The 21,742-nt window shown below is 47.5% G+C and overlaps 1 protein-coding gene across 2 annotated transcripts in view; it reads left to right on the top strand.

The window, feature by feature from the left end:
- The first annotated feature begins 219 nt into the window (after positions 1–219).
- Positions 220–21,742, top strand: part of COL20A1 (collagen type XX alpha 1 chain) — a 48,765-nt gene continuing 27,242 nt past the window's right edge. Inside the window, exons 1-18 of one of the 2 annotated variants that reach the window (XM_071815703.1) lie at positions 220–777; positions 3,519–3,603; positions 6,020–6,130; positions 7,859–8,002; positions 8,212–8,370; positions 9,277–9,477; positions 10,693–10,848; positions 11,555–11,674; positions 11,850–12,014; positions 13,543–13,707; positions 14,909–15,081; positions 15,726–15,855; positions 16,353–16,498; positions 18,129–18,252; positions 18,701–18,840; positions 19,056–19,185; positions 19,679–19,821; positions 20,933–21,065. In XM_071815703.1, the coding sequence (XP_071671804.1) occupies positions 3,531–3,603; positions 6,020–6,130; positions 7,859–8,002; positions 8,212–8,370; positions 9,277–9,477; positions 10,693–10,848; positions 11,555–11,674; positions 11,850–12,014; positions 13,543–13,707; positions 14,909–15,081; positions 15,726–15,855; positions 16,353–16,498; positions 18,129–18,252; positions 18,701–18,840; positions 19,056–19,185; positions 19,679–19,821; positions 20,933–21,065 (2,413 nt within the window). In that variant the 5' untranslated portion in view covers positions 220–777; positions 3,519–3,530. The remainder of the gene's footprint in view (positions 778–3,518; positions 3,604–6,019; positions 6,131–7,858; positions 8,003–8,211; positions 8,371–9,276; positions 9,478–10,692; positions 10,849–11,554; positions 11,675–11,849; positions 12,015–13,542; positions 13,708–14,908; positions 15,082–15,725; positions 15,856–16,352; positions 16,499–18,128; positions 18,253–18,700; positions 18,841–19,055; positions 19,186–19,678; positions 19,822–20,932; positions 21,066–21,742) is intronic. The other variant, XM_065849516.2, reaches the window with a different exon arrangement.

Below are 21,742 nucleotides of genomic sequence, written 5' to 3'. Positions count from 1 at the left end.
TTCTCGCAGCTCACTCTGCAATGGGAGGGTGATGCTGATAGTCCCTGGAGATCCAGCTGAAAATCTGGCCTCCATGTTACTGAGAAATGCCACTGTCAGTTGTTCCATTCCTGGAAATGAGAACAAAATCTTTCTGAATAGGTTTTGGCGCGAAGCTGGGGGCTCTCCCAGTCACTCTCAGTGCATCCCACAGCTGGGGAGTCTGCAGCACCGCTGAGCTCCAGTTCATGATTCAGCCTCTGGCCTTGCAAAAACTACAGATGTGCTTAATTTCCTTAAACAAATGCAATGCAATTTGCCTTCAGTGCAAGAGCCGGGCTCTCAAAAATATGTGATGGGATGCAAATGGGACCGGACTGACTTCATCCCTGGGAGTCTGACAGTGGGCGGGAGCCAGGACTTGTTGCGGCTCTCTAGGAACTTGTTGTGCAGCTTCCTAGGCAGAGTTTGAGCATTTAGTTTGAAAAGCCACTCAAAAGTATTCACTATTTTTCATAGAAGCAGAGTCTTGCTTTTTGTGCATGCTTTATTTAGCTGCACGTAGGGGCCAAACGCCGCTCTCCGCTGTGTGGTGAGAGGGAGGTGGGGGAATTGCTGTCCCTCTGCCCCTGCTCTCCCTCCCCTTCCTCATCCCTCCTGACGTCTTGGGATTGAAATCTCTCATCACGCCGAGGAGCAGACGAGGCGCCGGGGCTGCTCTTCTCCCACCATTGAAGAATGTAGTTGGATTCCTCGCAACTCCCAGCCGACTCCAGAGAAAGCTGTGCTGCTCCAGAGGTCTGTGGTTCATTCCCCCTTGGGGTTCAGTTCACGGGGACGCTGAGGAGGGGCTGTGGTGTTTTGGGATATCAGCAGAGCGTGGAATTTCTGCAGGGTTTTGCTCTTTTGGGGACTTGGAGCTGGTGCAGCTCAGCTTGGGGCAGTGTGGCTGATGCTGCACGGGGTGACAGGTCTCAGCCTCTCATGGTGAAGCAGCTTCAAGACTCTTATTTGCTGCAGGTCAGGTCTAAATATTGCCAGGACTGCTTTAGAAATTCTTTCAGAGTGATGGCTTGGAGAAATGCACTTTGTTCTTTCTTTTAGTTTTTTTCTGTGGTTAATCGTATAAGACCTGCAAGAAGTTGCTGGCAGAGAGAACAGTACTCAGAATGATTTGTTATCAACAGCAGTTGTCTGGGTGGGTTTTTCCCAGCCAGAGGTGTGGTGTGGGTCTGTATCCACCAGATGTTACTGAGCTTTCCTGGATTGCGGGGAGCTGCAAAGGCTCAGCCTGGAAGTGAAACTTGTGCCTCATGTTTTGAGAGTGGGGCTGGGATAACTGAGAACTTTTGTTCAATAGTGGAACTGAAATACAGGAGATTCCTATTATAGAACAGAAAGGGGTTTACGAATGTGGTGGGTTTTTTAAAGTAGCAAAGAACTCGGGGACCTCGGGACAGATTTACACCCCATAGGTTGTCACCCCTGGCAGGTCACTGGTCTCTTCTGCAGGGTTGTCCCTGGCACCACTCCTGTGTCTGGCAGTGAGGGGGCCATGAGGTGACATTGCTGCTGCCAGCGCTTCTGTCCAGAGGTGCTGATGCTCTCTGGAATTAGGAAATGTCCCCAAAGTGCAGTTACAGAGGGTGGAAATAATTCACAATTCCCCCAAATCCCCAGTTTTAGTTGTGCTGATTTAAATAGATGGCAGGGAAAATTTGCATAGATTTTTTTTTTTTTTTTTTAAATTAAGGAGACTACATTTAAAATTTGTTGTACAAATAAGGGGATCTCTGACAGCCTTAACCTCCAAATCCCCTCTGAGCACACAGCTGGGGCAAGCAGGCAGTGGTGCATGTGTGTCCGTGCCGTTTGCCAGGCCCTGGAAATGCCACATGCCCCATGTGTTGCCGTTTCCAAATTCCTTCCCTGGGTCAGTAACACAGAAAGGCACCAAGAACTGGAGGCTGTGGGAGCAGCCCAGTGTCTCTGCTGTCCCCGTGGTCCCATAGGAAGCTGCAAGGAAATCAAGGGCAGTTTGGTGGCATTGCAAAATGGCACATATGAACCTTTTGATGCAGGGAATGTTTTAAAAAATGCAGGTTTCTTGCTGGTGTTTGGCACATGTAGCTCTGCAGCCAGGGCAGGCTTCGCTTTTCTTGAGGTGACAGTCAGATTCCTGAAATGCACCTATAAAATGTTTGCTGTTTTTTATAAGAAATGCATCCATTTTATTAGCTGGGGAAAAAAAAAAAAAAACAAGCGTTTCCCGTGGCTAAGGGCTCCAGTTACACTGCAGTTGTTCCCTATAACCTGATCTTCCATTGAAAAAACCTAATCACAGGCTGAGTAGGGTTCTTAACATCTCGCTGTTCTAACTTGCATATTTTTCTCTTCAGCAATTTAGAACTGATTTAAACCTCGGGAGATCATGGCTGCATGACTCACGTGCATATTTATTTTTCCTTTTAATCACTAAAACGTTGACGTATTTGAAGGGAAATAGGCATTTGCCAGAAGCCTCTAAATACCTGTCCATCAGAATGAATAGACACGAAATGTCACTGCAGATGGCAACGGAGGAAACTTGCATGTGGTCTTGTTCTGCCCAAAGCAATAAGGCTGAAACGTGTAGCGCAAAAATGACAGATGCCAATGATGTGTTGCAAAAAGCCAACAGCGCATGTTTTAAACCTGTTATATTAAGACTGAAACCAGGGCGGGTGGCACTGTTTCCATCAGGGTAGTTTTATGCTGAACTAACATTTCTGACCTAAAAAAACCAAGACTGTGCCAACCAGTCCTGAATGTAACTTCTCGGGAACTCCACTGTGAAATAAGAAGTAAACCCCTTGTTTCTGAACTGGTGACATATAAACTCAGCTGGGCCTGTGTTTTCCCTCCTGCTGCATAATTGCTTTATCACAGCAACCATGGGGTCATTAAATCAGTGGTGTGAGGAGCTTGTCTGCCAAAGAATGCTCTTCAAACCACTTTTTACCTTACAATCAGTGTATGCATTGCAGGGACATGAGAAAGATGCTGTGTGTTTGTGTACCTATATTGATTTTGGTCATTATAATCAGAAATAATCACTTTTGTATGGTTTAAATCAGAAGTTGTTCTGGAATCTACGCCTGTCCAGTGATTCTACAATTGGCCAGTGTTGCATATTTCCATGATCAGAGCAGAGCTCTATGCTTATTGTGCCACTGTTGAGATTGTCCTAGAAGAGGACAGTGCCCATCTCTAGGACCAAGCAGGCTGAGAGGAGGGTTACCAGGTCAAAGTCCATCAGGTTTATAACATAGTTTAGTGCTGGTCCAAGGCATTGAACAGCTGTATTGGAGAGAGCAAGCATGTAAAACAATATATAGGAATTGCAGGAAAATTTATTATGTGCTTCTCCAGTGTTATCAACGATACACAGAGCTGTAGATCTCAGCTCATGGTCCCTTAAGCAAGGACTGCAAAAAACTGAGTTTTCACATAATGAACTGTGACTTTTACTTGTCCTTCCTATGTTTGCCCTCCTGCAGGTCCTGCTCACCATGCTGATTCACACGTGTTTCTTTTTTGCCTGCCTGCCTGTGGCGAGCCACGTCTGGGGCCGCGTGGGCCAAGGTAAGGAGCCCGCCTGCCCTCGCCCTGGGCCATTCCCTGCAGTTTGGTTGTCACCTGCGTTAGCCAAGCCCTTGCCTGAGTCCTTCCCAGTGGCAGTGGCACCACGTGGGGGGACATTCCCCATTACACGCAGGATTCCAGAGGGCTGCTGTGTCCTAGTGTCTGATGGTGAAGCTCTAAACAGTCTGTTCCCATGCACAAAGAGCAGCAGGAGATCAGGGGACCCATTTGGGGAGCATCTCCATCCCTCTCCACCCTGCAAAGCCCATCCTCATCACTGGCAGCAGTTCATTGTGATGCTCTCTCGCACCAGGGATGCTTTTCAGCCTGGATGAGCAATGAAGGGTGCTTACCTGATCTGCAAACAGACCTTGAGAAACAGGAAGAAAAAGGGCATCACTGCTGTTAGTTGCTGCATCATTCTGCGCTCTGAAATGATTGCTCTGAATGTATATGGTGATGGGTGGTGCAACGTTTGGATAAGAAAGAGTGTGAGGTGCATTCCTTCTGTAACATATAGTGCTCCCATAGTAGCATAAATGATCAGAAAATACCTAGAGCACCTCCTCGTAGCCTTTCTGATGTTGAAGAACCACCTTCATATTATGTTTGAACCTCCTGTGGAACTGGTCAGCACAAAGGTTTCTGGAGAGGTGATGTCACTTCAGAGTTTAGACAGATGTGGCTCAGTGCTGTAGATATTCCAGACCAGCCTCTGCAGTTAAGTCTGGGCTTAACTCCCTGTCAGCTGGAGAGCAAGGTTACTGCATCAAATAGCTCACATCCAACATAGAGCAGGGAAACAGTGGAGCTTTCATGGCACTGGGCTTCATTTGCATCCAGCACATAATGGTGCTTTAGAGGATGCTGTCCCTTCTGATCTGTCTGATGACATTCTTGCCTTTTTAGCTTTTGGGCTCCTAGAGTGATGGCTGAGGAACTGGACCACACTTGGCCAAAAGAAGACAGCTCCATGTTTCATCTAACCATGAATTCCCCTCATTGTTCCACGATCTTTTACCATTTCTCTTGGACATGATTCTGGGATTTGCTTTTGCCCCTCACCCCTCTTCCCTGTGTTTTCTTCCTTCCTCTTCAGATTTGCCGGGGGTGAGATGTGAATCTGAGCTTTGTTTCCCCAAAATAGTTATCTGCTTGTTGGGCAGCTTGCAGGAAGTCTCTGCAGATGAAGGTTAAGGCACAGATGTTGGGCTGGGACAAGCAAGTCCTCACTGCCAGCCCTCACTGCTTTCCTGGGCTGGGACTTCGCGGCCAAGATGTAGGAGATGCTTGGACATCATGCAAGACCAGCTTAGGGACTTGAGCCTGACTCTTCAGGTCATCCTAAGCCTTTTTTTTTTTTTTATGAGTAGTGATAAAGGAAAAGAGATTGGTAACAACTGCAAAAGAGGATGGGCATCTGAGTGCAGATGCTTCTATTCTGCAGGCAAAGGATGTGCTCGCTCATGGTGAATTAGGGCAGCCTGCTGGAAAGGCAGCTGTAGGTACAGAGGCAGGAGGGAGAGGAGATAAATCTGCTGACTTGCCACCCTACATCCAGTCAAGTGAAAAAGTTTCATATGGTGACGTTTGTGTGACAGTACAGCTATGTTTTACCAAGAAATTGTTGATTCAAGGAGGTTGGGACATCTAGCTGGGGTTTAAAAGGTATCTGTGAAATCTGGAGATGATAAGGGAATGTGCTCTTTCTTCTTTTTGCCTCCTTGTCTGAGATTATTTTTTTCTTCAGCATTTGTCATTTAGTTTGTTGGTCCCTGCAGCAAACTGATACAAGCTGGTGCCCACGAGTTATGGTGGTGCCAGGAAATGTTATTTACACTTTACCAGGTTTTCTTTCTCCTTTTTTTTTAAATTTTCTTCTTTCTAAACCCAGCTGGTCATTGGATCTGCCTCTGAAATGATCTTTCTGTAGAAGTACGGGATCCATCACCTGGGGAATTCCTGTGTTTCTCAGCAGCCCAAGCCCACTGAAGAGTCTCACTGAGCCCTTTCATCTATTTCCCACCCTCCTCTCAAACGTTTGCATTAAACACTCTTGCTGAGACAAAGCATTCTGCATGAAAACTCTCAGGGGACTTGTCCAAGATGTGAAGGTGCAGAGAAAGCCCTCCCCATTATGGCAGGCTGCTTTCCCTGTTTGCACCAGTATATATTGAGCTCTTATCTGTGCACCTGAGAAGCTCCTGTCTGCACAGGGGGACACTATAGATTTGTAAAGGTGCAGGAGTTGCTGTGCAGCATCAGAGGATGCTGAGGACTTGCATGGGATGGTGAAAGATTTCCTTGGCACTGTAGCTGTTCCCCTGTCCTAGAGGAGATGGGATATGTGAGGTTTTGTGTGTGCGTGAGAGGAGGGAGGAATTGCACCCACACAGCCACGTCTCCTCCCGCCCAGGATCCGGCCGGTTGAAGCTCACTGTTCTTTCGGAAGACAGGCTGCAGATGAAATGGAAAGAGACTGAAGGGAACATCAGTGGCTACAAAGTCCGGGTAAAGCCCATGGCAGGTACGTGCCAGCACCTGGGACATCAGACCAGGTAGAGGTTTGTGTGTGAGTGAGGGACTGAGCTGCACCTTTTGGTGGGTGCACAACAGGGCTTAAGTAAGAGCTTTGTTCAGACCTTAAGGTGATAGAAATAAGGCAGAGGGAATTATCCACTGGCTGTTCTGGTTTAAAGTGTTGATTGCCTAGATCAAAACTTCCCATGGGGCTGTACATGCAGTATGGACAAGAAGCCTTTCTGGTCACTGTTAGAGCAGCCCATAGGGCCGTTCAGCGCAGGCACTGTCCCTATGTCACCTATTCACGAGAAGGAGTTGGAATTCATCCCCCTTCATCCTCAGGGAAAGCCTCAGCCAGGAACTGTTGCTCTTTGGGACTGCATGAGAAAAAAAAAATGATGAACAGTTCATTATCTGGTTCTTTGGGTGTTCTCAGCTCTCCCCATCTGCAGGAACATGAGATGGGAATTCCTGACCCCAGCTGTGTGTGGGCCTCAGCCCCACAGCTCCCTGTCCTGCCAAGCTCACTCTCTCCCTGACTTCAGATGCTGAACGTGGTGATGTTGAAAGGACACGATGACCCTCAGCAGGGAGCAGTGGTTGGAGGCAACCTTAGGCTGGCATTTAGGTTTCAGCGGCTGCCACTCTCCCAGCGAGCCGGAGAAGGGAGCTGCTGGGCAGGACTGCATGCGGCTGAGCCCCTCTGATCATCCTCTGATCACCCGCTTTTAGCACAGCCCCCACCTGTTTCCCAAGCTGGAGCAGGAGGTTTCTCATTCCTTCTCTGCCCTGCTCCTCCCCAGGAGTGATGAGCATCCCGGGAATGCAGGGAATCCCCGCTGGTCCTCATGCCTGAGGCTTTCCCTCTGCGTAGGCTGGGGAGCTCCATCTCCAACCCACAGCATGAGCACAGGGATGGTGGGGTCAGAAATACATCCACAGTTTAAATCTTGCAGACGTTTCTTAATCAGAGGGCTTTAGGGAGCTACTTTGCCTTTTCCCCTGTGTTTTGTGTAGCACAGAGACCGTGGTGCAGCACTGGCTGATGTTTTGCAGAGCTGCCTTGCTCCATCTGCTCAGTGCCATGCCGGTGCAGAAATGCCCTGTTCCTGGCTGGCTGGGACATCACAGCCTCGGGACATGTCCCACAGCCCCAGGACAGGTCCCAAAGCCCCAGGACAGGTCCCACAGCCCCAGGATGTGGCCAGAGGGGTCTGCAGGGAGTGCCAACCCCAGAAATGAGCTGTGTCCCCACAGAGAGCAGCTACCCTTGGGAGAGATGGGGATTGCAGAGACAGCACAGTGAGAGTGGCTGGGATAAGTAAGACGGGACCCAAGTGCCAGCGATGACCTCCAAAAACACTAAGCCACTTCCTCACTTTTCCATGTATGACCTCAAGCACATTAATTGGTTTTCATAAGCAAAATTTACTAGTAATTGCTCAGCCTTCACCCTCTGAAGACCAGCTTTTCACTCTGCAACTCCTTGAGAAGTTGGTGAATGTTGCACTAGTGCTGGATGAATATTTAAAAAAAAAAACCAAAACAAACAAACCCAAACATTCTAAACCCTGGAAAAAAAAAAATCAGAGATCCACAAAATTAAAAAAGAAATAGGAATTGACTGAGGTCTCTAGGCAGGACATTCCCTGCATTTCAGCAGTGCTTTGGCTACTGTCAGCTTAAATTTATGCGCTAACAATCTCTGAACTGTGGTTTCATCCCACCTCAGGGGACTCGGAGCAAGAAGTCATGCTGAAAACCAAGACTCCCAAAGCCACGGTGGGGGGGCTGAGCCCTACCAAGGAATATACACTGCAGGTCTATGTGCTCAACAGCTCCCAGGAAGCCCTGTTTGCCAAGAGGAAATTTGTGAGTAAGTAGAGAGAGCTACATTTTACCATTGGGGGAGCTCCTGAAGCTCTTGGAGATGTGGCTCCTACGAGCTCATCCTCCAGAGTATGTCCTGTAGACCATGCTGCAATCATGGAAGATTAGAAAAGGGGATCATGAAGGCCCAGGGGATGAGGGATGGACTGTGACACACAGATTGACTCTCTCTTCCTGTTCTTGGCTTTCCTACAGTCGAGGAGTTAAAAAATGCATCCCAGATGAGAAATAACCGAAGAAACTCAGGAGCTGCATCAGGAAAGAATCTCACCTCTTCGGGGAGCTCAGCTGCTGAGCACAGTGGGGTGGCAGAGGTCACCCCCCCACCCCTGAATGCCATCCTGACACAGCCAGGTGGGTGCACAGCTGTCCCCAAAACCACCCCCACCCTCCCTCTGCACCCCCTGCTTCATTCACTCAGCGAGACACCCTACAGGACAGTCTCATCGCTTGTTTGCATCTCTGAATTAAAAGAACACAGTAAGCAACCTAAAAATATTTGCCCCTCATGCCAGTCAAACTGTCCAGCTTTATAAAACACAACCATATGTACCTGGGGCTGGCAGGTATTCAAATTCAGCAGATACAGTCAAATCCTTCAGCTTAGAATCATAGAATGTCCTGAGCTGGAGCAGATTCTATGAGAACAATCTGTTCCCCAAACACTGGGGCTAATAATACCCGATTTCCTGGCCTGTGTGTTCCAAGACTCGCTGCAGATGGGCTATAAGAAGGTGTGAGCCCTCCCCTACAGCTGAGGACTGTATATAACTACATAGAGTCACCTGTGTATGGCAACAAGGTTTGCATGAGTTCAGGAGGCAATTATACGTGTTGATCCATCAGGGCTATTATACAAAAAGACTTGCACTAGCTCAGGATGTTTCTGAGTCACAGGTTACTGAGGTCTAGAGGGTACACTGGGTATCAGGTGCCATGTTATGTTTTCCCTGGTTTATATTTTATAAACATTCATTATTTTTCATTGTCAAAGATAATGGGAAGGACAAACTTTCAAGATGATCCACTATTAACATTATTATAAACTCATGAGCCTGCAAACAGCCTTCTCAGAGAGGCATGAAGATGATGTTCTGGTTTATGCAGCTACCTGTTTGCAAAAAGCCTGTAGGACCTGGGTCCCTTCTGAGCCCCCTACACCTCTGCCAAATGTGGCTGCAGTCAGCTGATAAGTGCAGCAGGTTGCATGGGGATAACACCAGTAGGGACGACAGGCTTTTTTTTCTCTTTGGAGCACAGCAAAGGACAGAGCTGAAAAGAAAAGGCAGAAGGGGACACAGCCAAAGGGCTTGGGAGAAACCACAAGAAACCAGCCCAGAGCAGAGACCAGTGTGACAGAAGCAACACCAACAACCACAAGATCATCCCACCGTGCCCCTGCAAACTCAGAGCAAGAGTCTCTCGGAAAAGAAAAACCCACCAAGGATTCATTGAGGCGAGGTGAGAGGGTTTTCAAACACATTGTGCTCCTTCTTCCCTAGTTTTCCCTAATGCTCGTTGAATGCAAGCCTTCCATTCCACTCTCTGTCACCAAGATTTTCAGGGATACAAGTGTTGCTGATAGTGCTTTTCACGGGTAGGTCATACATTGAGGAGCTGCCAGGGATCCCTGGAGAAGTTTGGAGTTCTGCAGAACATCATGGATTTTAAGGCAAACTAGAGCTAGGCCAAAAATTCCTTCCAGAAGATTTAATTTGTTGATTTTCCACTGTTGTCTCCATGTTGCCACCTCCCCCTGCTTCTGACAGATCCATGTAGATGTGTTCTTCAGCCTAACCCCAGAGCAACAGACCTTCCCAAGCCTTCAGAAGAGGAGTTCATTACCCAAACTGCTCCTGGACTTGTTCCTCATGTTTCACAGATAACTGATCCATGATGACCCTTCAGATATGTCAGCTGATGCTATGGCAGGGCAGATGGCCACAGCACTGTTGAAGTGATGGGAATGGGATTGGCCAGAGCATCCTCACGTGGTCCCTTGAGATCAGTACAAATCTATGGCTGTGAAAAGAGATAGGATAACCTTGTTGCAGGCCACTGAATCTTGATGGGATCATATATTTCCCTCCAACGAAGACAGAAAATCCCCCATCTGAAAAATATTTGGGGAAGATGCATTCGATCAGCAACATGCCCTGTCTTATCCTCTGTTGAGCTTCAGGCCTTGGGTGGGGAGAAAGGCAGGGCTGGAGTATCTGTGATGCCAGCAGGTTTTTACGGAGAGACTGGATTTAATATAAAGCCGTGAAATAATTATATCCCGCAGGGGATCTCGTGATGGAATGGAATTAAGCAGTCACCTGCAGTTCTTGGAGACTTAGGGCAGATGAAAGGGAAGTGCTGGGCTGGGCCTGAGATGTAGTGGAGCTGACAGCTTGCGGAGAGCAGAGCTCACGTTAGGCACAAGCTTCCTGACAGCTTTAACCCATTCTTCGCAGAAATACAGCTGTGCACCACTCAGTTCTCAGTGCTGAGATGGGTTACCCTTAGCCACGTGCTTTCCCCAAGATGCTGGGATGTGTCAGACTGGCAGATGGTCCAGTCCACCATCCAGACAAAACCTTACACTGCAGATTTGCTTTTTACCTTAAAGCTGAAGCAGTTTTCCCTCCTTCACAATTGCTTCTCTCAATATCAAACCTTATCTCTCCCCAGGTTCCCAGTTTCAGTGTGACACATCTGCAATGGCTGATATCGTCCTGCTTGTGGATGGATCCTGGAGCATCGGACGCAACAATTTCAAGCTCATTAAGGAGTTTCTGAGCAATTTGATTTCCCCGTTCAGTATTGCCCAAGACAAGATAAGAGTAGGTAGGACTCTCTCTGTTTCCTGACCTTGAGAAGTCTGTATTTGAAGGAGCCTGGGTTCTGTTTCAGTGGTTATGTTCTACTCTGAGGAGCTTTTATTCCTTTAGGATGGGGTCCTACGTGCTGCTTTCACAGCTTTTCCCATCTGGTAGTAAGCTCTGGCCCCTAGTGGTTGTGAGAAATAGCTGCACAGTGAACAAAGGCAATGTCTTCTGGGCAACACCGGGTCTGGCATTGATGCTGAGATACATTTGGGATTTTCTGCCTGCCTCTGAGGTGCTCTGCCTCCACAGCACCGTGTTTACAGATGCCGTGGTGATGCTGCACTGCAGCTGCTTCCAGTTCTGCAGGACGCTAACCCCATCATACGGCCCTGGCCAGGCTGTGCGGGAAATCAGGACAGCGTAAATCCTTCCTTCTCCTTGCATCTGACTAGTTTGACCCTAATTAACAGTGGGAATTTATCAAACACTTCAGAGTACCACCACGGGGGTAGGTACCACTGTTCCCAGTGGGATCTGAAGCATCTCCTTGCTGCCTGCATGACAAGGACCATGCAGAGAAGCAGAGTAAGATATCAAGTCTGCTCACCCTCACCCATTTCATTATTTTATGGCATCCTCCCATGGCAAGGCTGGCATCACCTCCCTAAAATGAGTCTTCTCTTGCAACTTAGCTCGCATGATGCTGATGCTCTTGCCTTCCCCAGGGCTGTCCCAGTACAGCAGTGACCCCCGCACAGAATGGGACCTGAGCACTTACTCCACAAGGGACCAGGTGTTGGAGGCCATGAGGAGTTTGCGGTACAAAGGTGGCAACACTTTTACAGGTAACACCATCTTCCAGGGCTCTGCTAAGTGATCTGTGGGGCTGCAGTGGGGGAAATCGTTCCCACAGGATGAACCTCATGGGGACCAAAGCCACTGGGGGCAGAGAAAAGAGTAAAGGTGTTGAGGGGTTGTCTGCAAGACTGTAGCACATCATCCATCTCTACTTCTCCCCAGGTCTGGCGCTGACCCACGTCCTGGAGCAGAATTTGAAACCGGAGGCTGGTGCGCGGCTGGAGGCAGAGAAGCTTGTGATCCTCCTGACTGATGGGAAATCCCAGGATGATGCCAACCTGGCTGCTCAGACATTGAAAAACCTGGGCATAGAAATACTTGCCATTGGTAAGATCACAGCCATCCATAAGCTGTAGGACAAAGCCAACCTATTTGTGATCTTCTTCAAATTGAAGGTTATGTTCCCTCAACTTTCATAGGAACATCATGATGCTTTAAAAATAAGGTAATGGGTAAGACCTCATTGCACTGTAGCCAAGATGAAAATTAACTCATTTATTCAGCACAGGCAGTGTCTTAAAGGGGATTTTGTTTGTTTAGAAAGAACACTCATTCACATGAGGTATTTCATACCTTCAGGCCATAAAGACCTTTGCGAGCCTCACAGACCTGTGCTGTGAGAACAATATTATCAGCTGTGAAATTAGGCAAGAGAATATTGTATTGGGAAGGGCAGGACACCTTCTTTATAATTACTGCCTCTCAAAACTTTCATTTTCTCTCAATAATAACATTATCTGCTCTTTGCTCTCTGGCAGCAATAATGTGACACAAAATGGCCTTGAGCAGCTCTGTCCTTGATGACTAAACAAGTCTGCTAGTCTAATACATGGGCAATAAAGTCACACAGAAAATTCACCAAAAATTGCGGTCTCCCAAACTTTAATTTATCTTGGGAAGACACAAGCAAGGTTTTATTACATATTGCTAAGTGGCTGGCACTGTGATATCTTTCATGGACTGAGTGGAGCTGCTGAGCCTCAGCTGTACATTGTGCAGCTCAACAAACCAACATCTGAGTACCTGAGATCCCTGGAGATCTGTTCCTGGCTGGAGTCTTTGCCTTTCCTCTCTGATTAGAGGAAGGTCACATTGTTTAGTCCTTAGACATCAGGACCTGATTATTAATCTCATAGCACCTTGATTCTCACTGCAAGAGCAAGGGAGGAGGAGGCCGGCAAAGCTGGGAAGGTAACAGCCTTGGACTTGAGAAACCAGGTGGGATCCCTGTCTGGCAATGGTTCTGCTTGGGCAGTGCTACGGTGACCTTGAGCCACTGGGAGGCAAAATAAGTTACATGTTGTGGGTCTTGGTCTGCAGAGGGCTAATGAGGATGTGAAGCACAAGGACAGGGATGGAAGATGCCCTGTGATGGTGAAGTTCTGCTAGATAAATGGTCTATCTTTTGCTTATCCCTGACACTCTTGAAATGCAACGTGACGTTCTGATGAATAACAGAGTCTCTGTGGGGAGTGCTGGCACCTCATAAATATAAAATTGTTATTTATTCATTCACTCATTCCCCCATTTATGCCTCTCAGGGTGCAAAATATCTGCCTTCCTGGTAGCAAAGCCTACAAGTGGAAGAAAGATTCACTAGACCACTTCAGGCTAGAAACGACCTGAGCCCACAGTGTCAAAAGCCCTTCCCAGGCTGGCCTGAGGCTGTTGCTGCAGGAAAGCCCAAGGCCATTTTGAGATCCCACCACCCCACTGGAATGACTGGGAGACTCTGCTGGGGGAGCAGGGTGACGATGGTCCCATCCTGCCCCTGAATGAACAACACAGAAGCAGGAGGCAGAAGCTGGTCCTCTCTGGGGAGGTTTCTCAGGCTTGTTCTCTGCTCTGGTTCCAGGGGTGAAGAACGCGGATGAGGCCGAGCTGAAGCAGGTGGCCTCGGAGCCGCTGGAGCTCACCATGTACAACGTGCTGGATTTCCCCCTGCTGAGCTCTCTGGTCAGCAGGCTCACTCGTGTCCTCTGCACCAGGATCAAAGAGAAGAGCAACAAGGAAAATGCAGGTGAAGTGAAATCTTCTCAGTGAGGGCTGAGCTTCCTTCTGCTCAGCATCCTCCTTCCCAGCCATCAGAACTGGGCCCTTCTCATACCTTTCCCTCCAAGAGCTCCACCACCCTGTCAACACTACCGAACTCTTCTCCTCAGCCCTGATATCCTTGCTCAGGCCTCTTGCTGCCTGTCAATGGTCCTGCAGATATTTCTGTTCTGACGCTCTTGGTTTGGTTACCTGCTTTTGGTCCGTGAGCCAATACAGGCAACAGATAATCCTACCAGGGTTTTTGATGACTCTTGATGGATATATTAATAATAACCTAAAGGCAATAACCACCATTGTAGGGAAGAAAGGACTTCTTTTCCCTCTTCCATTATCTTATGGCATGATAAACGCTTTGTAGCCATCTCTTCTTCTGAGTTTCTTCCAACCAAGAGGACACAGAAAAAGTGAAAGAGCTGGTTTGAGAATAGATTAGGGAGAATGTTTGGAGGAAACGTGGAGGTAGGTGGAAAGAGGAGATGGTGAGACACCGAAGACATTGTTTTTCCTCCACTCTCTAAATGATGGATCTCCAAGGCATTTTCAAGTTCAAACCAAACAACCCATTTCTTTCCTTTGCTGGAGAGCAGCTTCTGTGATGAACAGGAGAGTGAAGAACCATTCCAGATGTTAGCTTAGATCCTCAGGAGTCATGTATGTGTTTCCATCTCTACCTGCTTGAAGACAGGTCTAAGGAGAATGGGAAAGTAACTTTCAAGCATACTTTAACTTCAATGCTCTGGAAACTCATATAAATAAATTGATTAGGCCACAATCAGACATTTTTCAAAGGTGCAGATGAGAATAAAGAAAGATGAACTGCTCAAAAAAAGAAAACAAAATAACTTCTGCTTGTTCATTTTGACAAATTTTCATGACTAAGGAAAGCTGGGTCATCTTTCACATACATGCAAAAACACAGACTTGTGTTGAAAAAATATTCCCAGCACCCAGCAAAATACCCAACCTGTTCTCTGTGCAGTATTTATGTTCTCTGTATTCTGACTTTTCAAATATTTATTTCAGAGCAGTTTGGAACAGTTTCTCTACTCTATAGGGAAGGAGCCTGTAACTTGATTTGAAAAATGTCACTCTTATTTATGAGCTGGAAAATATATTTGGCATGAGAAATCTGAGTATAAGAAAGTAACTGTGTTTTTAATTCCTAGGCAGCACTGTGAAAGATATCCCTGTGAACACAGATCCCCAGCTGAGCCCAACTGACCTTAAAATATCAGCCGTGACCTCTAAGAGCATGCACTTGACCTGGAGTCCTCCTCTGAGGCCACCAAAGAAATATCGGGTTGTGTATTATCCGTCTAAGGGTGGTATCCCTAAAGAGGTGAGAGACCTTACTTCAGTCTCAGATGTCCAAGAATCTTCCAGATGGCGGATGGGAATCTAAGTAGACTTGAGCAGACAAAAAGATGGGGGTAGAGTTACAGTTCTTGTGGGACATCAGCTAAAGCCTGAGATGAAATTAAATGCATGATGAGCATAAATGTGATCAGCTGATAGGATGACAAGACAGAGGAGGATATGGGATAAATATCACCTTACTAGAAATACTGCAAGACATGCCAATGCTGATATTTCTCTTATACAGTGCTATCCCCTCCCTAAAGCACCTATTTTGACTCAAAGAGAACACTCAGGTACACAGAACTGTCCAAGGATGCTCATATTTGATGGATATTTGCTTAGAAAAGCAAATCCAAGTTGCTGATGGATTTCCATTGATTTCTGTGAGAGCATGATTAGAATCTTGTGCTTGGTGTTTGCACAGATCCTCATCTTAGAGGACAGGAATGCTTATTGCCTCTTACCTCTCTGTTTTGGGGAGATGCTAGCTGGCACAGAATTCAGAAGGCAATTGGACGTCATGTTTCTGGGCACAGATCTGCTGGGAAAGGCCAGTTCAGCCATTCCTTTGCTAAAGAGTGGCCAGCAGCTCCCTGTCTTGACAGCCCTCCTTTGTACTTTCAGGCGGTTTTAGATGGAGCAATCTCCTCCTTGCAACTCTCCAATTTGACCTCGCACACGGAGTATCTGGTGTCGGTGGTTCCTGTCTATGACATGGTTGTTGGGGACGCGCTGAGAGGTGTCACCTCCACATGTAGGTCATGAGTAGAGAGAATTATGCGAATGCATGGTTATGATAGGTGAATAAAGCTCTGGCTTTGTGACCATCTCAAACTGGAGCCTGATGTGGTATTTTTCTCTCTTCCCCAAGTTCACTCTGTCTACAGCTGTCTCCATCTGAGGAGATGTTCTGAACTTTACCAGACAAGACCCTGATCAATCAGCTCTTTGAGCAGCAGTTTGGACGAGAGACCTTCAGGGGTCCCTTTCCACCTGTATCATGCTGCAAAGGAGACCACGGATGTGGCAGTAACACACCATGCTAGAAATATCTTAGAACCCCTTGCTGCTTATTCATCCTTGGGTTGAATAAAACCCATTTTCTGTACAGCAGCTGCTCTGCTGTGTTAGATGTGGGGTGGGTTGTCACCAGCTAGCGGGAGCTGCTGCAAAGCCAGGTCTCCTCTGGGCTCTGAGCTGTCGCAGCCCTCAGACACTGACGATATCTTTCTGCCTTGTCTCTCCACTCAGTGCCTTTGTCTCCCGCTCGCTCCCTGCGCGTCTCCGAGCTGAGCCACAACAGCATCAGGCTGAGCTGGACCCCAGCCCAGGGAGCCACCCAGTACCTGGTGCTCTGCTCCGCAGCCCCCGATGGAGCAGAGGACTATACCACAGAGGTGAAGTTCACAAGAATAATGATAATATCAGTTTTTCAGCCTCTGGGCTGAGTTGAGTTCTAGCTCTAACCTTTGTGGATTGGTATCATGTGTTTTTGTTTTTTTTTTTTTTTTTAAAAGGTGTCAGCATTATTGCCGGCAACATCTTTCATGGAAGATTTTTTTTTTTTTTAAATGGTGTATTTCAAAGAAATTTATAATTGTGAGGTTTTAATATGGGAAATTAAGCACAGGGAGAGAACCACCTCATGGGACCCTGGAAACTTGGGTACTGAACTTGCATCTCTGCAGCCCCAAGTATAATTGCTGTATCCTTGAGGCTGTACAAAAATGGCTTTGTTATGCTTATCTTGAAACATTAATTGAAAATTAGTTAGGGTTGTTTTCACTGACCTCTAGAAACAGACCTACGATGCTAAAATAAGACTAAAATAATGCTTGATGAGTGGAAGATCCTTAAAAACGTATGAGATACTTCTGTAATATGTGCATTTTAATGAGGTCTCTGGAGCGCTGTAGGCTGAGGATAAGAATTAAAAAAAAAAAGAAGAGGAGTGGGGCACATGTATTACCTTTCTGCCTCAATTCACCCCCTGAATAAACAGCAATAGGAGCAATTTCAAAACAAAGCCATTAATGGTTATATTCTGCTGTCAGTGCATAATCATGTGGGGTTTGTTTTTGTTTTGTTGTTTTTTTTTTTTTTAATTCAAAACATGTGAAGAGAGACCAACATTTAAAATTGTATTTTTGCACATTAAAACATTTCCGCAGTTACCTATGCACTCTAAGGGTCCAATGCTCTAAGGCTACGGGATGTCTGCAAAACCAGCATTAAAATGCTTCCAGCCTTTTATAAGAATGTTCTTCGTTGTGTGGAGTTTCCTATAAGCTTCTGGAACGGTTTCTGGAACGATCAGCTGCCGGAGCCGAGCTTTGCTGGGCTCTGTTAGCCGGAGCCGAGCTTTGCTGGGCTCTGTTAGCCAGAGCCGAGCTTTGCTGGGCTGTGTTAGCTGGAGCGGAGCTTTGTTGGGCTGTGTTAGCGGCAGGTGGCAGCAGCTCAGCTGCTCTGGGTGTATTTGCAGCAGGCAGCTCTTCTGCAAGAGCTTTCCGTGAGTCTGAGCAAAGCGGGAGAAGAGGAAAAGGGGCAGGAGTTGATCTCTTCTCTCTGGTGATCAGTGACAGGACCCGAGGGAGTGGCAGGAAGATGTGCCAGGGTCAGGTTGGACATTAGGAAAAGGTGCTTCATGCAGAGGGTGCTGGACACTGGAACAGGCTCCCCAGGGAGGTGTCACAGCCCCAAGCCTGACAGTGTTCAAGAGGAGACTGAACAACGTCCTCAGACACACGGTGTGAACTGTGGGGTGTGCTGTGCAGGGACAGGAGCTGGACTCAATGATCCTTGTGGGTCCCTTCCAGCTCAGGGCATCCTATGGTTCCATGTGTATCCCCAGCGTGTTTGGTGTCCCTTGGGAAGACAGGCAGAGCACTGAGCACTGTAGAGCACCAAACCTAGTGCTGAAGTCCCAAAGGGACCTCAGCCTGTGTCTCCATAAGGTTTTACTCCATTGAGGGAATTGGTGGGTACCCCAGAACTAAAGAATACCCCAAAACATCTCTCTGTTGATAGGTGAAGGTGGCCCAGCCTGAGGTCCTGCTGGACGGGCTGTCCCCCAGCACAGAGTACTCTGTCGCGGTGTATGCAATGTATGGGGAAGATGCGAGTGACCCAGCCAGCATCCAGGAAACCACCCGTAAGTGCTGCTGCTGCTACTGACTTGTTATTAAACACTTAAGGCAGGAGAGACATGTTAAATGAGGTGCTTCCCGTATTGTGCATGTGGCTTGTAAACACACTGCCTCTTCCCTGCCTGATCTTAAGTGAATGTTGGTCCCCAAAGGGATCTCTAATTACGTGGTGAACTGTGCAAAAGGAGTGATTTTCCCCTGGCGAGAAAACTGAAAGTGCTGTTCCCTGAGCTTTTTGTTATTTGGGGAGAAATTTGACTGCTTCTTCACCTAAAGCCCAGGCAGCCCTTCATGACATCCCAGGGACATGTATGGTAGTGACATAAAGAGAATATGTTCCTGCATGGTGAATGAGTTTCTTAGTTCAGGGTAGGGTTATCTAAGAGCAGCAGGTGGCATTGCCATTGTGCAGCCTGTGGAACCTGAGAGTTTTGTCACTGCTTCCTGTTGCAGTGGCATTGAGTCCTCCCAGGTACCTGAGCTTCTCTGAGCTGAGCCACGCGTCCGTTCGGGTCAGCTGGGACGCTGCATCTCCAGCTGTGAAAGCTCATCGTGTCACCTACGTTTCTAGCAGAGGGAGCGACCCTGGAGAGGTGAGTCCTCAAAGGGCTGGTGGAAGAAAAATACGTTTGGGGGCATCAGATACTACCTTGATCTCCTTCAGCCGTGTGGTTCAGAGAGGGCTTATCTGCTGGCAATGTTTTAATTCTGAAATGGGCACTTTTGATGCAGTTGCCACCCATGTGCTACAACTCTACAACTGTCCCTCTGCTCCTCTCCAAACTCCCACACAACTTCTCCACTGCAGGTGGAGGTTCCTGGCACTGCAACATCCACTGTTCTGAGACCTTTGTCCTCCCTCACCCAATATTTCATCAGTGTCCGATCTACGTATGATGAAGGGGACTCCTTTCCAATTACTGGCAACGTTACTACCTGTAAGTAGGGAATGGAAATGTTTGGTCCCAGTAACAGGTGACAAAATTGGTTTGCGTGTGTCTCAGCTGGGATGTTTTGAAGGCTGGTCCCAGCAGCTCATGGCCAAAGCCCTTGCACAAACCCCAGATGACTGTTGTCCTTTGTGTGTGGAATACATTGAACTGTGTTATGTTTAAAATGAGATGGAAGGAAGTAAATAAATGCATGATACATCACTAAGTTCTGTATTCTTGAGAGCCCTCCTGGCCTTCTCTCCTTTAGAATACCAGCGGGATACGTGTCCTCTCCACAAGTGACATAACCCTCTTTAATTAGGGTCCTAAAAATAATTTACCCCTCTCCGTCCTGATGGCTGTTGTCATACGGGTCTGAAGAAGTGAAAGACAGGCTGGTCTCAGACATCTGCCTGGTTGATGTTTTGCTCCCTGACCATCTGCTCCCCACCTTGGCTTCAACTTCAGCTTCAGCTGCTTTTCCTTCTGCATCCCCCAGTGAAGGTCCCCCCACCGCGGGCACTGAAGGTCACCGAGCTCTCCGGGAACAGCCTCCGACTGCAGTGGGAAGCTGTCGCTGCCTCCGACGTGGTTGTCTATCAGATCAAGTGGAGCACAGCTGGTGGAGAGAAGCCTCAGGAGGTATGGATCCACACACAGCTCTGGGGAGGTTGGGGTGGCTTTGTGCCTGCTTGATAGCTCTGAACTCACCTGCAAGGGTGGCATGGGGAGGTGCAAAACTATTCCTCTTAATGCATTCAATAATTTAAACAGCTCTGCGCCCACCAAAGGAGCCTATGGAGTCAGACAGGGTCTGTCCTGGGTTTGGTTCCCTTCAGTGGAACCTTCACCTTGAGTGCTGGAAGCAAGAGAGACAGCAGGATGGCATCCTACAGACTCTGGAAAGATCGCAGAAGTGTTCTGGAAAAACTCAAGGATGAAATTCAATAGGGACAAGCAGAAAGTATTAAGCTTAGGCAGGAATAATTAACTACAGGTATACAGGATGTAGAACAAATAGCTAAGAAGCAATTCAGTAGAAAAAGATCTGGGTTTGCAGAGAATCACCTGCCCACAATGTCAAGTTGTTGTTGGAAAGACAAAGGTAATACTCAAGTATTTATAGCTGGAGGTGTCACCTCTAAGACAGGTGAAGGAACTTCTGCTTTCCTCAGTGCTGGTGAGCACTGACTACTTTCGGGATCCTGCACTTCCATAAGGATGAGATCCAAGTGAGGAACAGACAGAGGAGAATGACCAGGGACAATGAGTGGAGGAGGGCAGGGATGGACCAGGTCACCTCTTCCATCTTAAGCCCCTGTTTTCAGTGTCAGTGCAAACAGCACTTTAAATAGTGGCTTAAAAACACAAATCTTTCATGCAATGCTTCACGTTTGGGCTGGAATAGGGATATACCGGAGCTTCTGTCTCCAGCACATCTAAAAACTGAAACTGAGCAAAGAGATTTCATGTTCCAGATAGGCTGTTGTATGTCAGAGCAGGGAAAGATGGTACTGACATAGCTGCTGCATATAACTGGGCAGCAACACATACACATCTACCCTGCATTAATCACAGCTGGAATTTTGCCTTTGCTTAGATGAGCACAACCCGCAGCAGCAGACTTTGTCCCCAAAGCCCAGTGCAAACTCATTTATGCCTACAGGCAATCTGTGAGACAGACACTTGGATGGCATGGGCTGGCTTGGGGCTGCCTGGGAACTCGACTGACTCATTTCTTCCCCCGCTGCAGCTCTCCATTGCTGGAAACGTGGCAACTGCTGTCCTGCCAGGCCTGCAGAAGAACACCGACTATAAAATATCCATCTGGGCCTATTACAAAGATGGTGCTCGAAGTGACACGGTGTCTGTCCAGCACAGGACCAGTAAGTGATCAGTGCTCAGTACCCACAGCCTTGGGGTAATTAACTGGGCACAGAATGCCTTAGAACCCATCACAGAACGGCAGCTCAGATCTGGGCATCTCCAGCTCTGCAAACCCAAACCTGAATGTCTGCAAGTGGCTAGAGATATTTAGATTTCCATCTTTAAGTATTCTGAATATGTCCTGAGAAAAATAGGCTGGTGCATCTTGTAGACACCTGATACCTTTGCAATGTGTTTAATGTAGAATACATTGGGTTTCCCCCCTGCTTCTGTGAAGTGTATTGGTGTAAATGAATTGGCTTTCTGGGAGGTGTTCAGCTGAACGTGTGGTGCCTAATGGATGTCTGTTGTTAGTAAAATATTTTCTGTTAAGGAGGGTGAGGATTTTTGCAGCTACGTCACGGCTGAGCTCTGCTTCATCCGAGGGCACTTACAAAAATGAGAGAGAATCCTGCAGGCAGATTCTGCCTAGGAGCATTATCTAAATCTTGCTTTGTACAGGCAGGATATGAGGTTAAAAAGTGGCACTCCCAGAGGTCCTCTTAATTAATATAGCCTCTATAATGGCTTTGTTGGCAGGGAATGGAATACAATTCATTCAACTGCAACAATCCTCTCCTCCTCCATCTTCCAGCTCTCACCCTCCTTCACAGAATAAACTCATTTAGGGAGGTAT

This window comes from Patagioenas fasciata, chromosome 16 (assembly GCF_037038585.1).
Source record: "Patagioenas fasciata isolate bPatFas1 chromosome 16, bPatFas1.hap1, whole genome shotgun sequence".
NCBI lineage: Eukaryota > Metazoa > Chordata > Aves > Columbiformes > Columbidae > Patagioenas > Patagioenas fasciata.
This window is presented reverse-complemented; position numbering and strand designations above follow the sequence as displayed.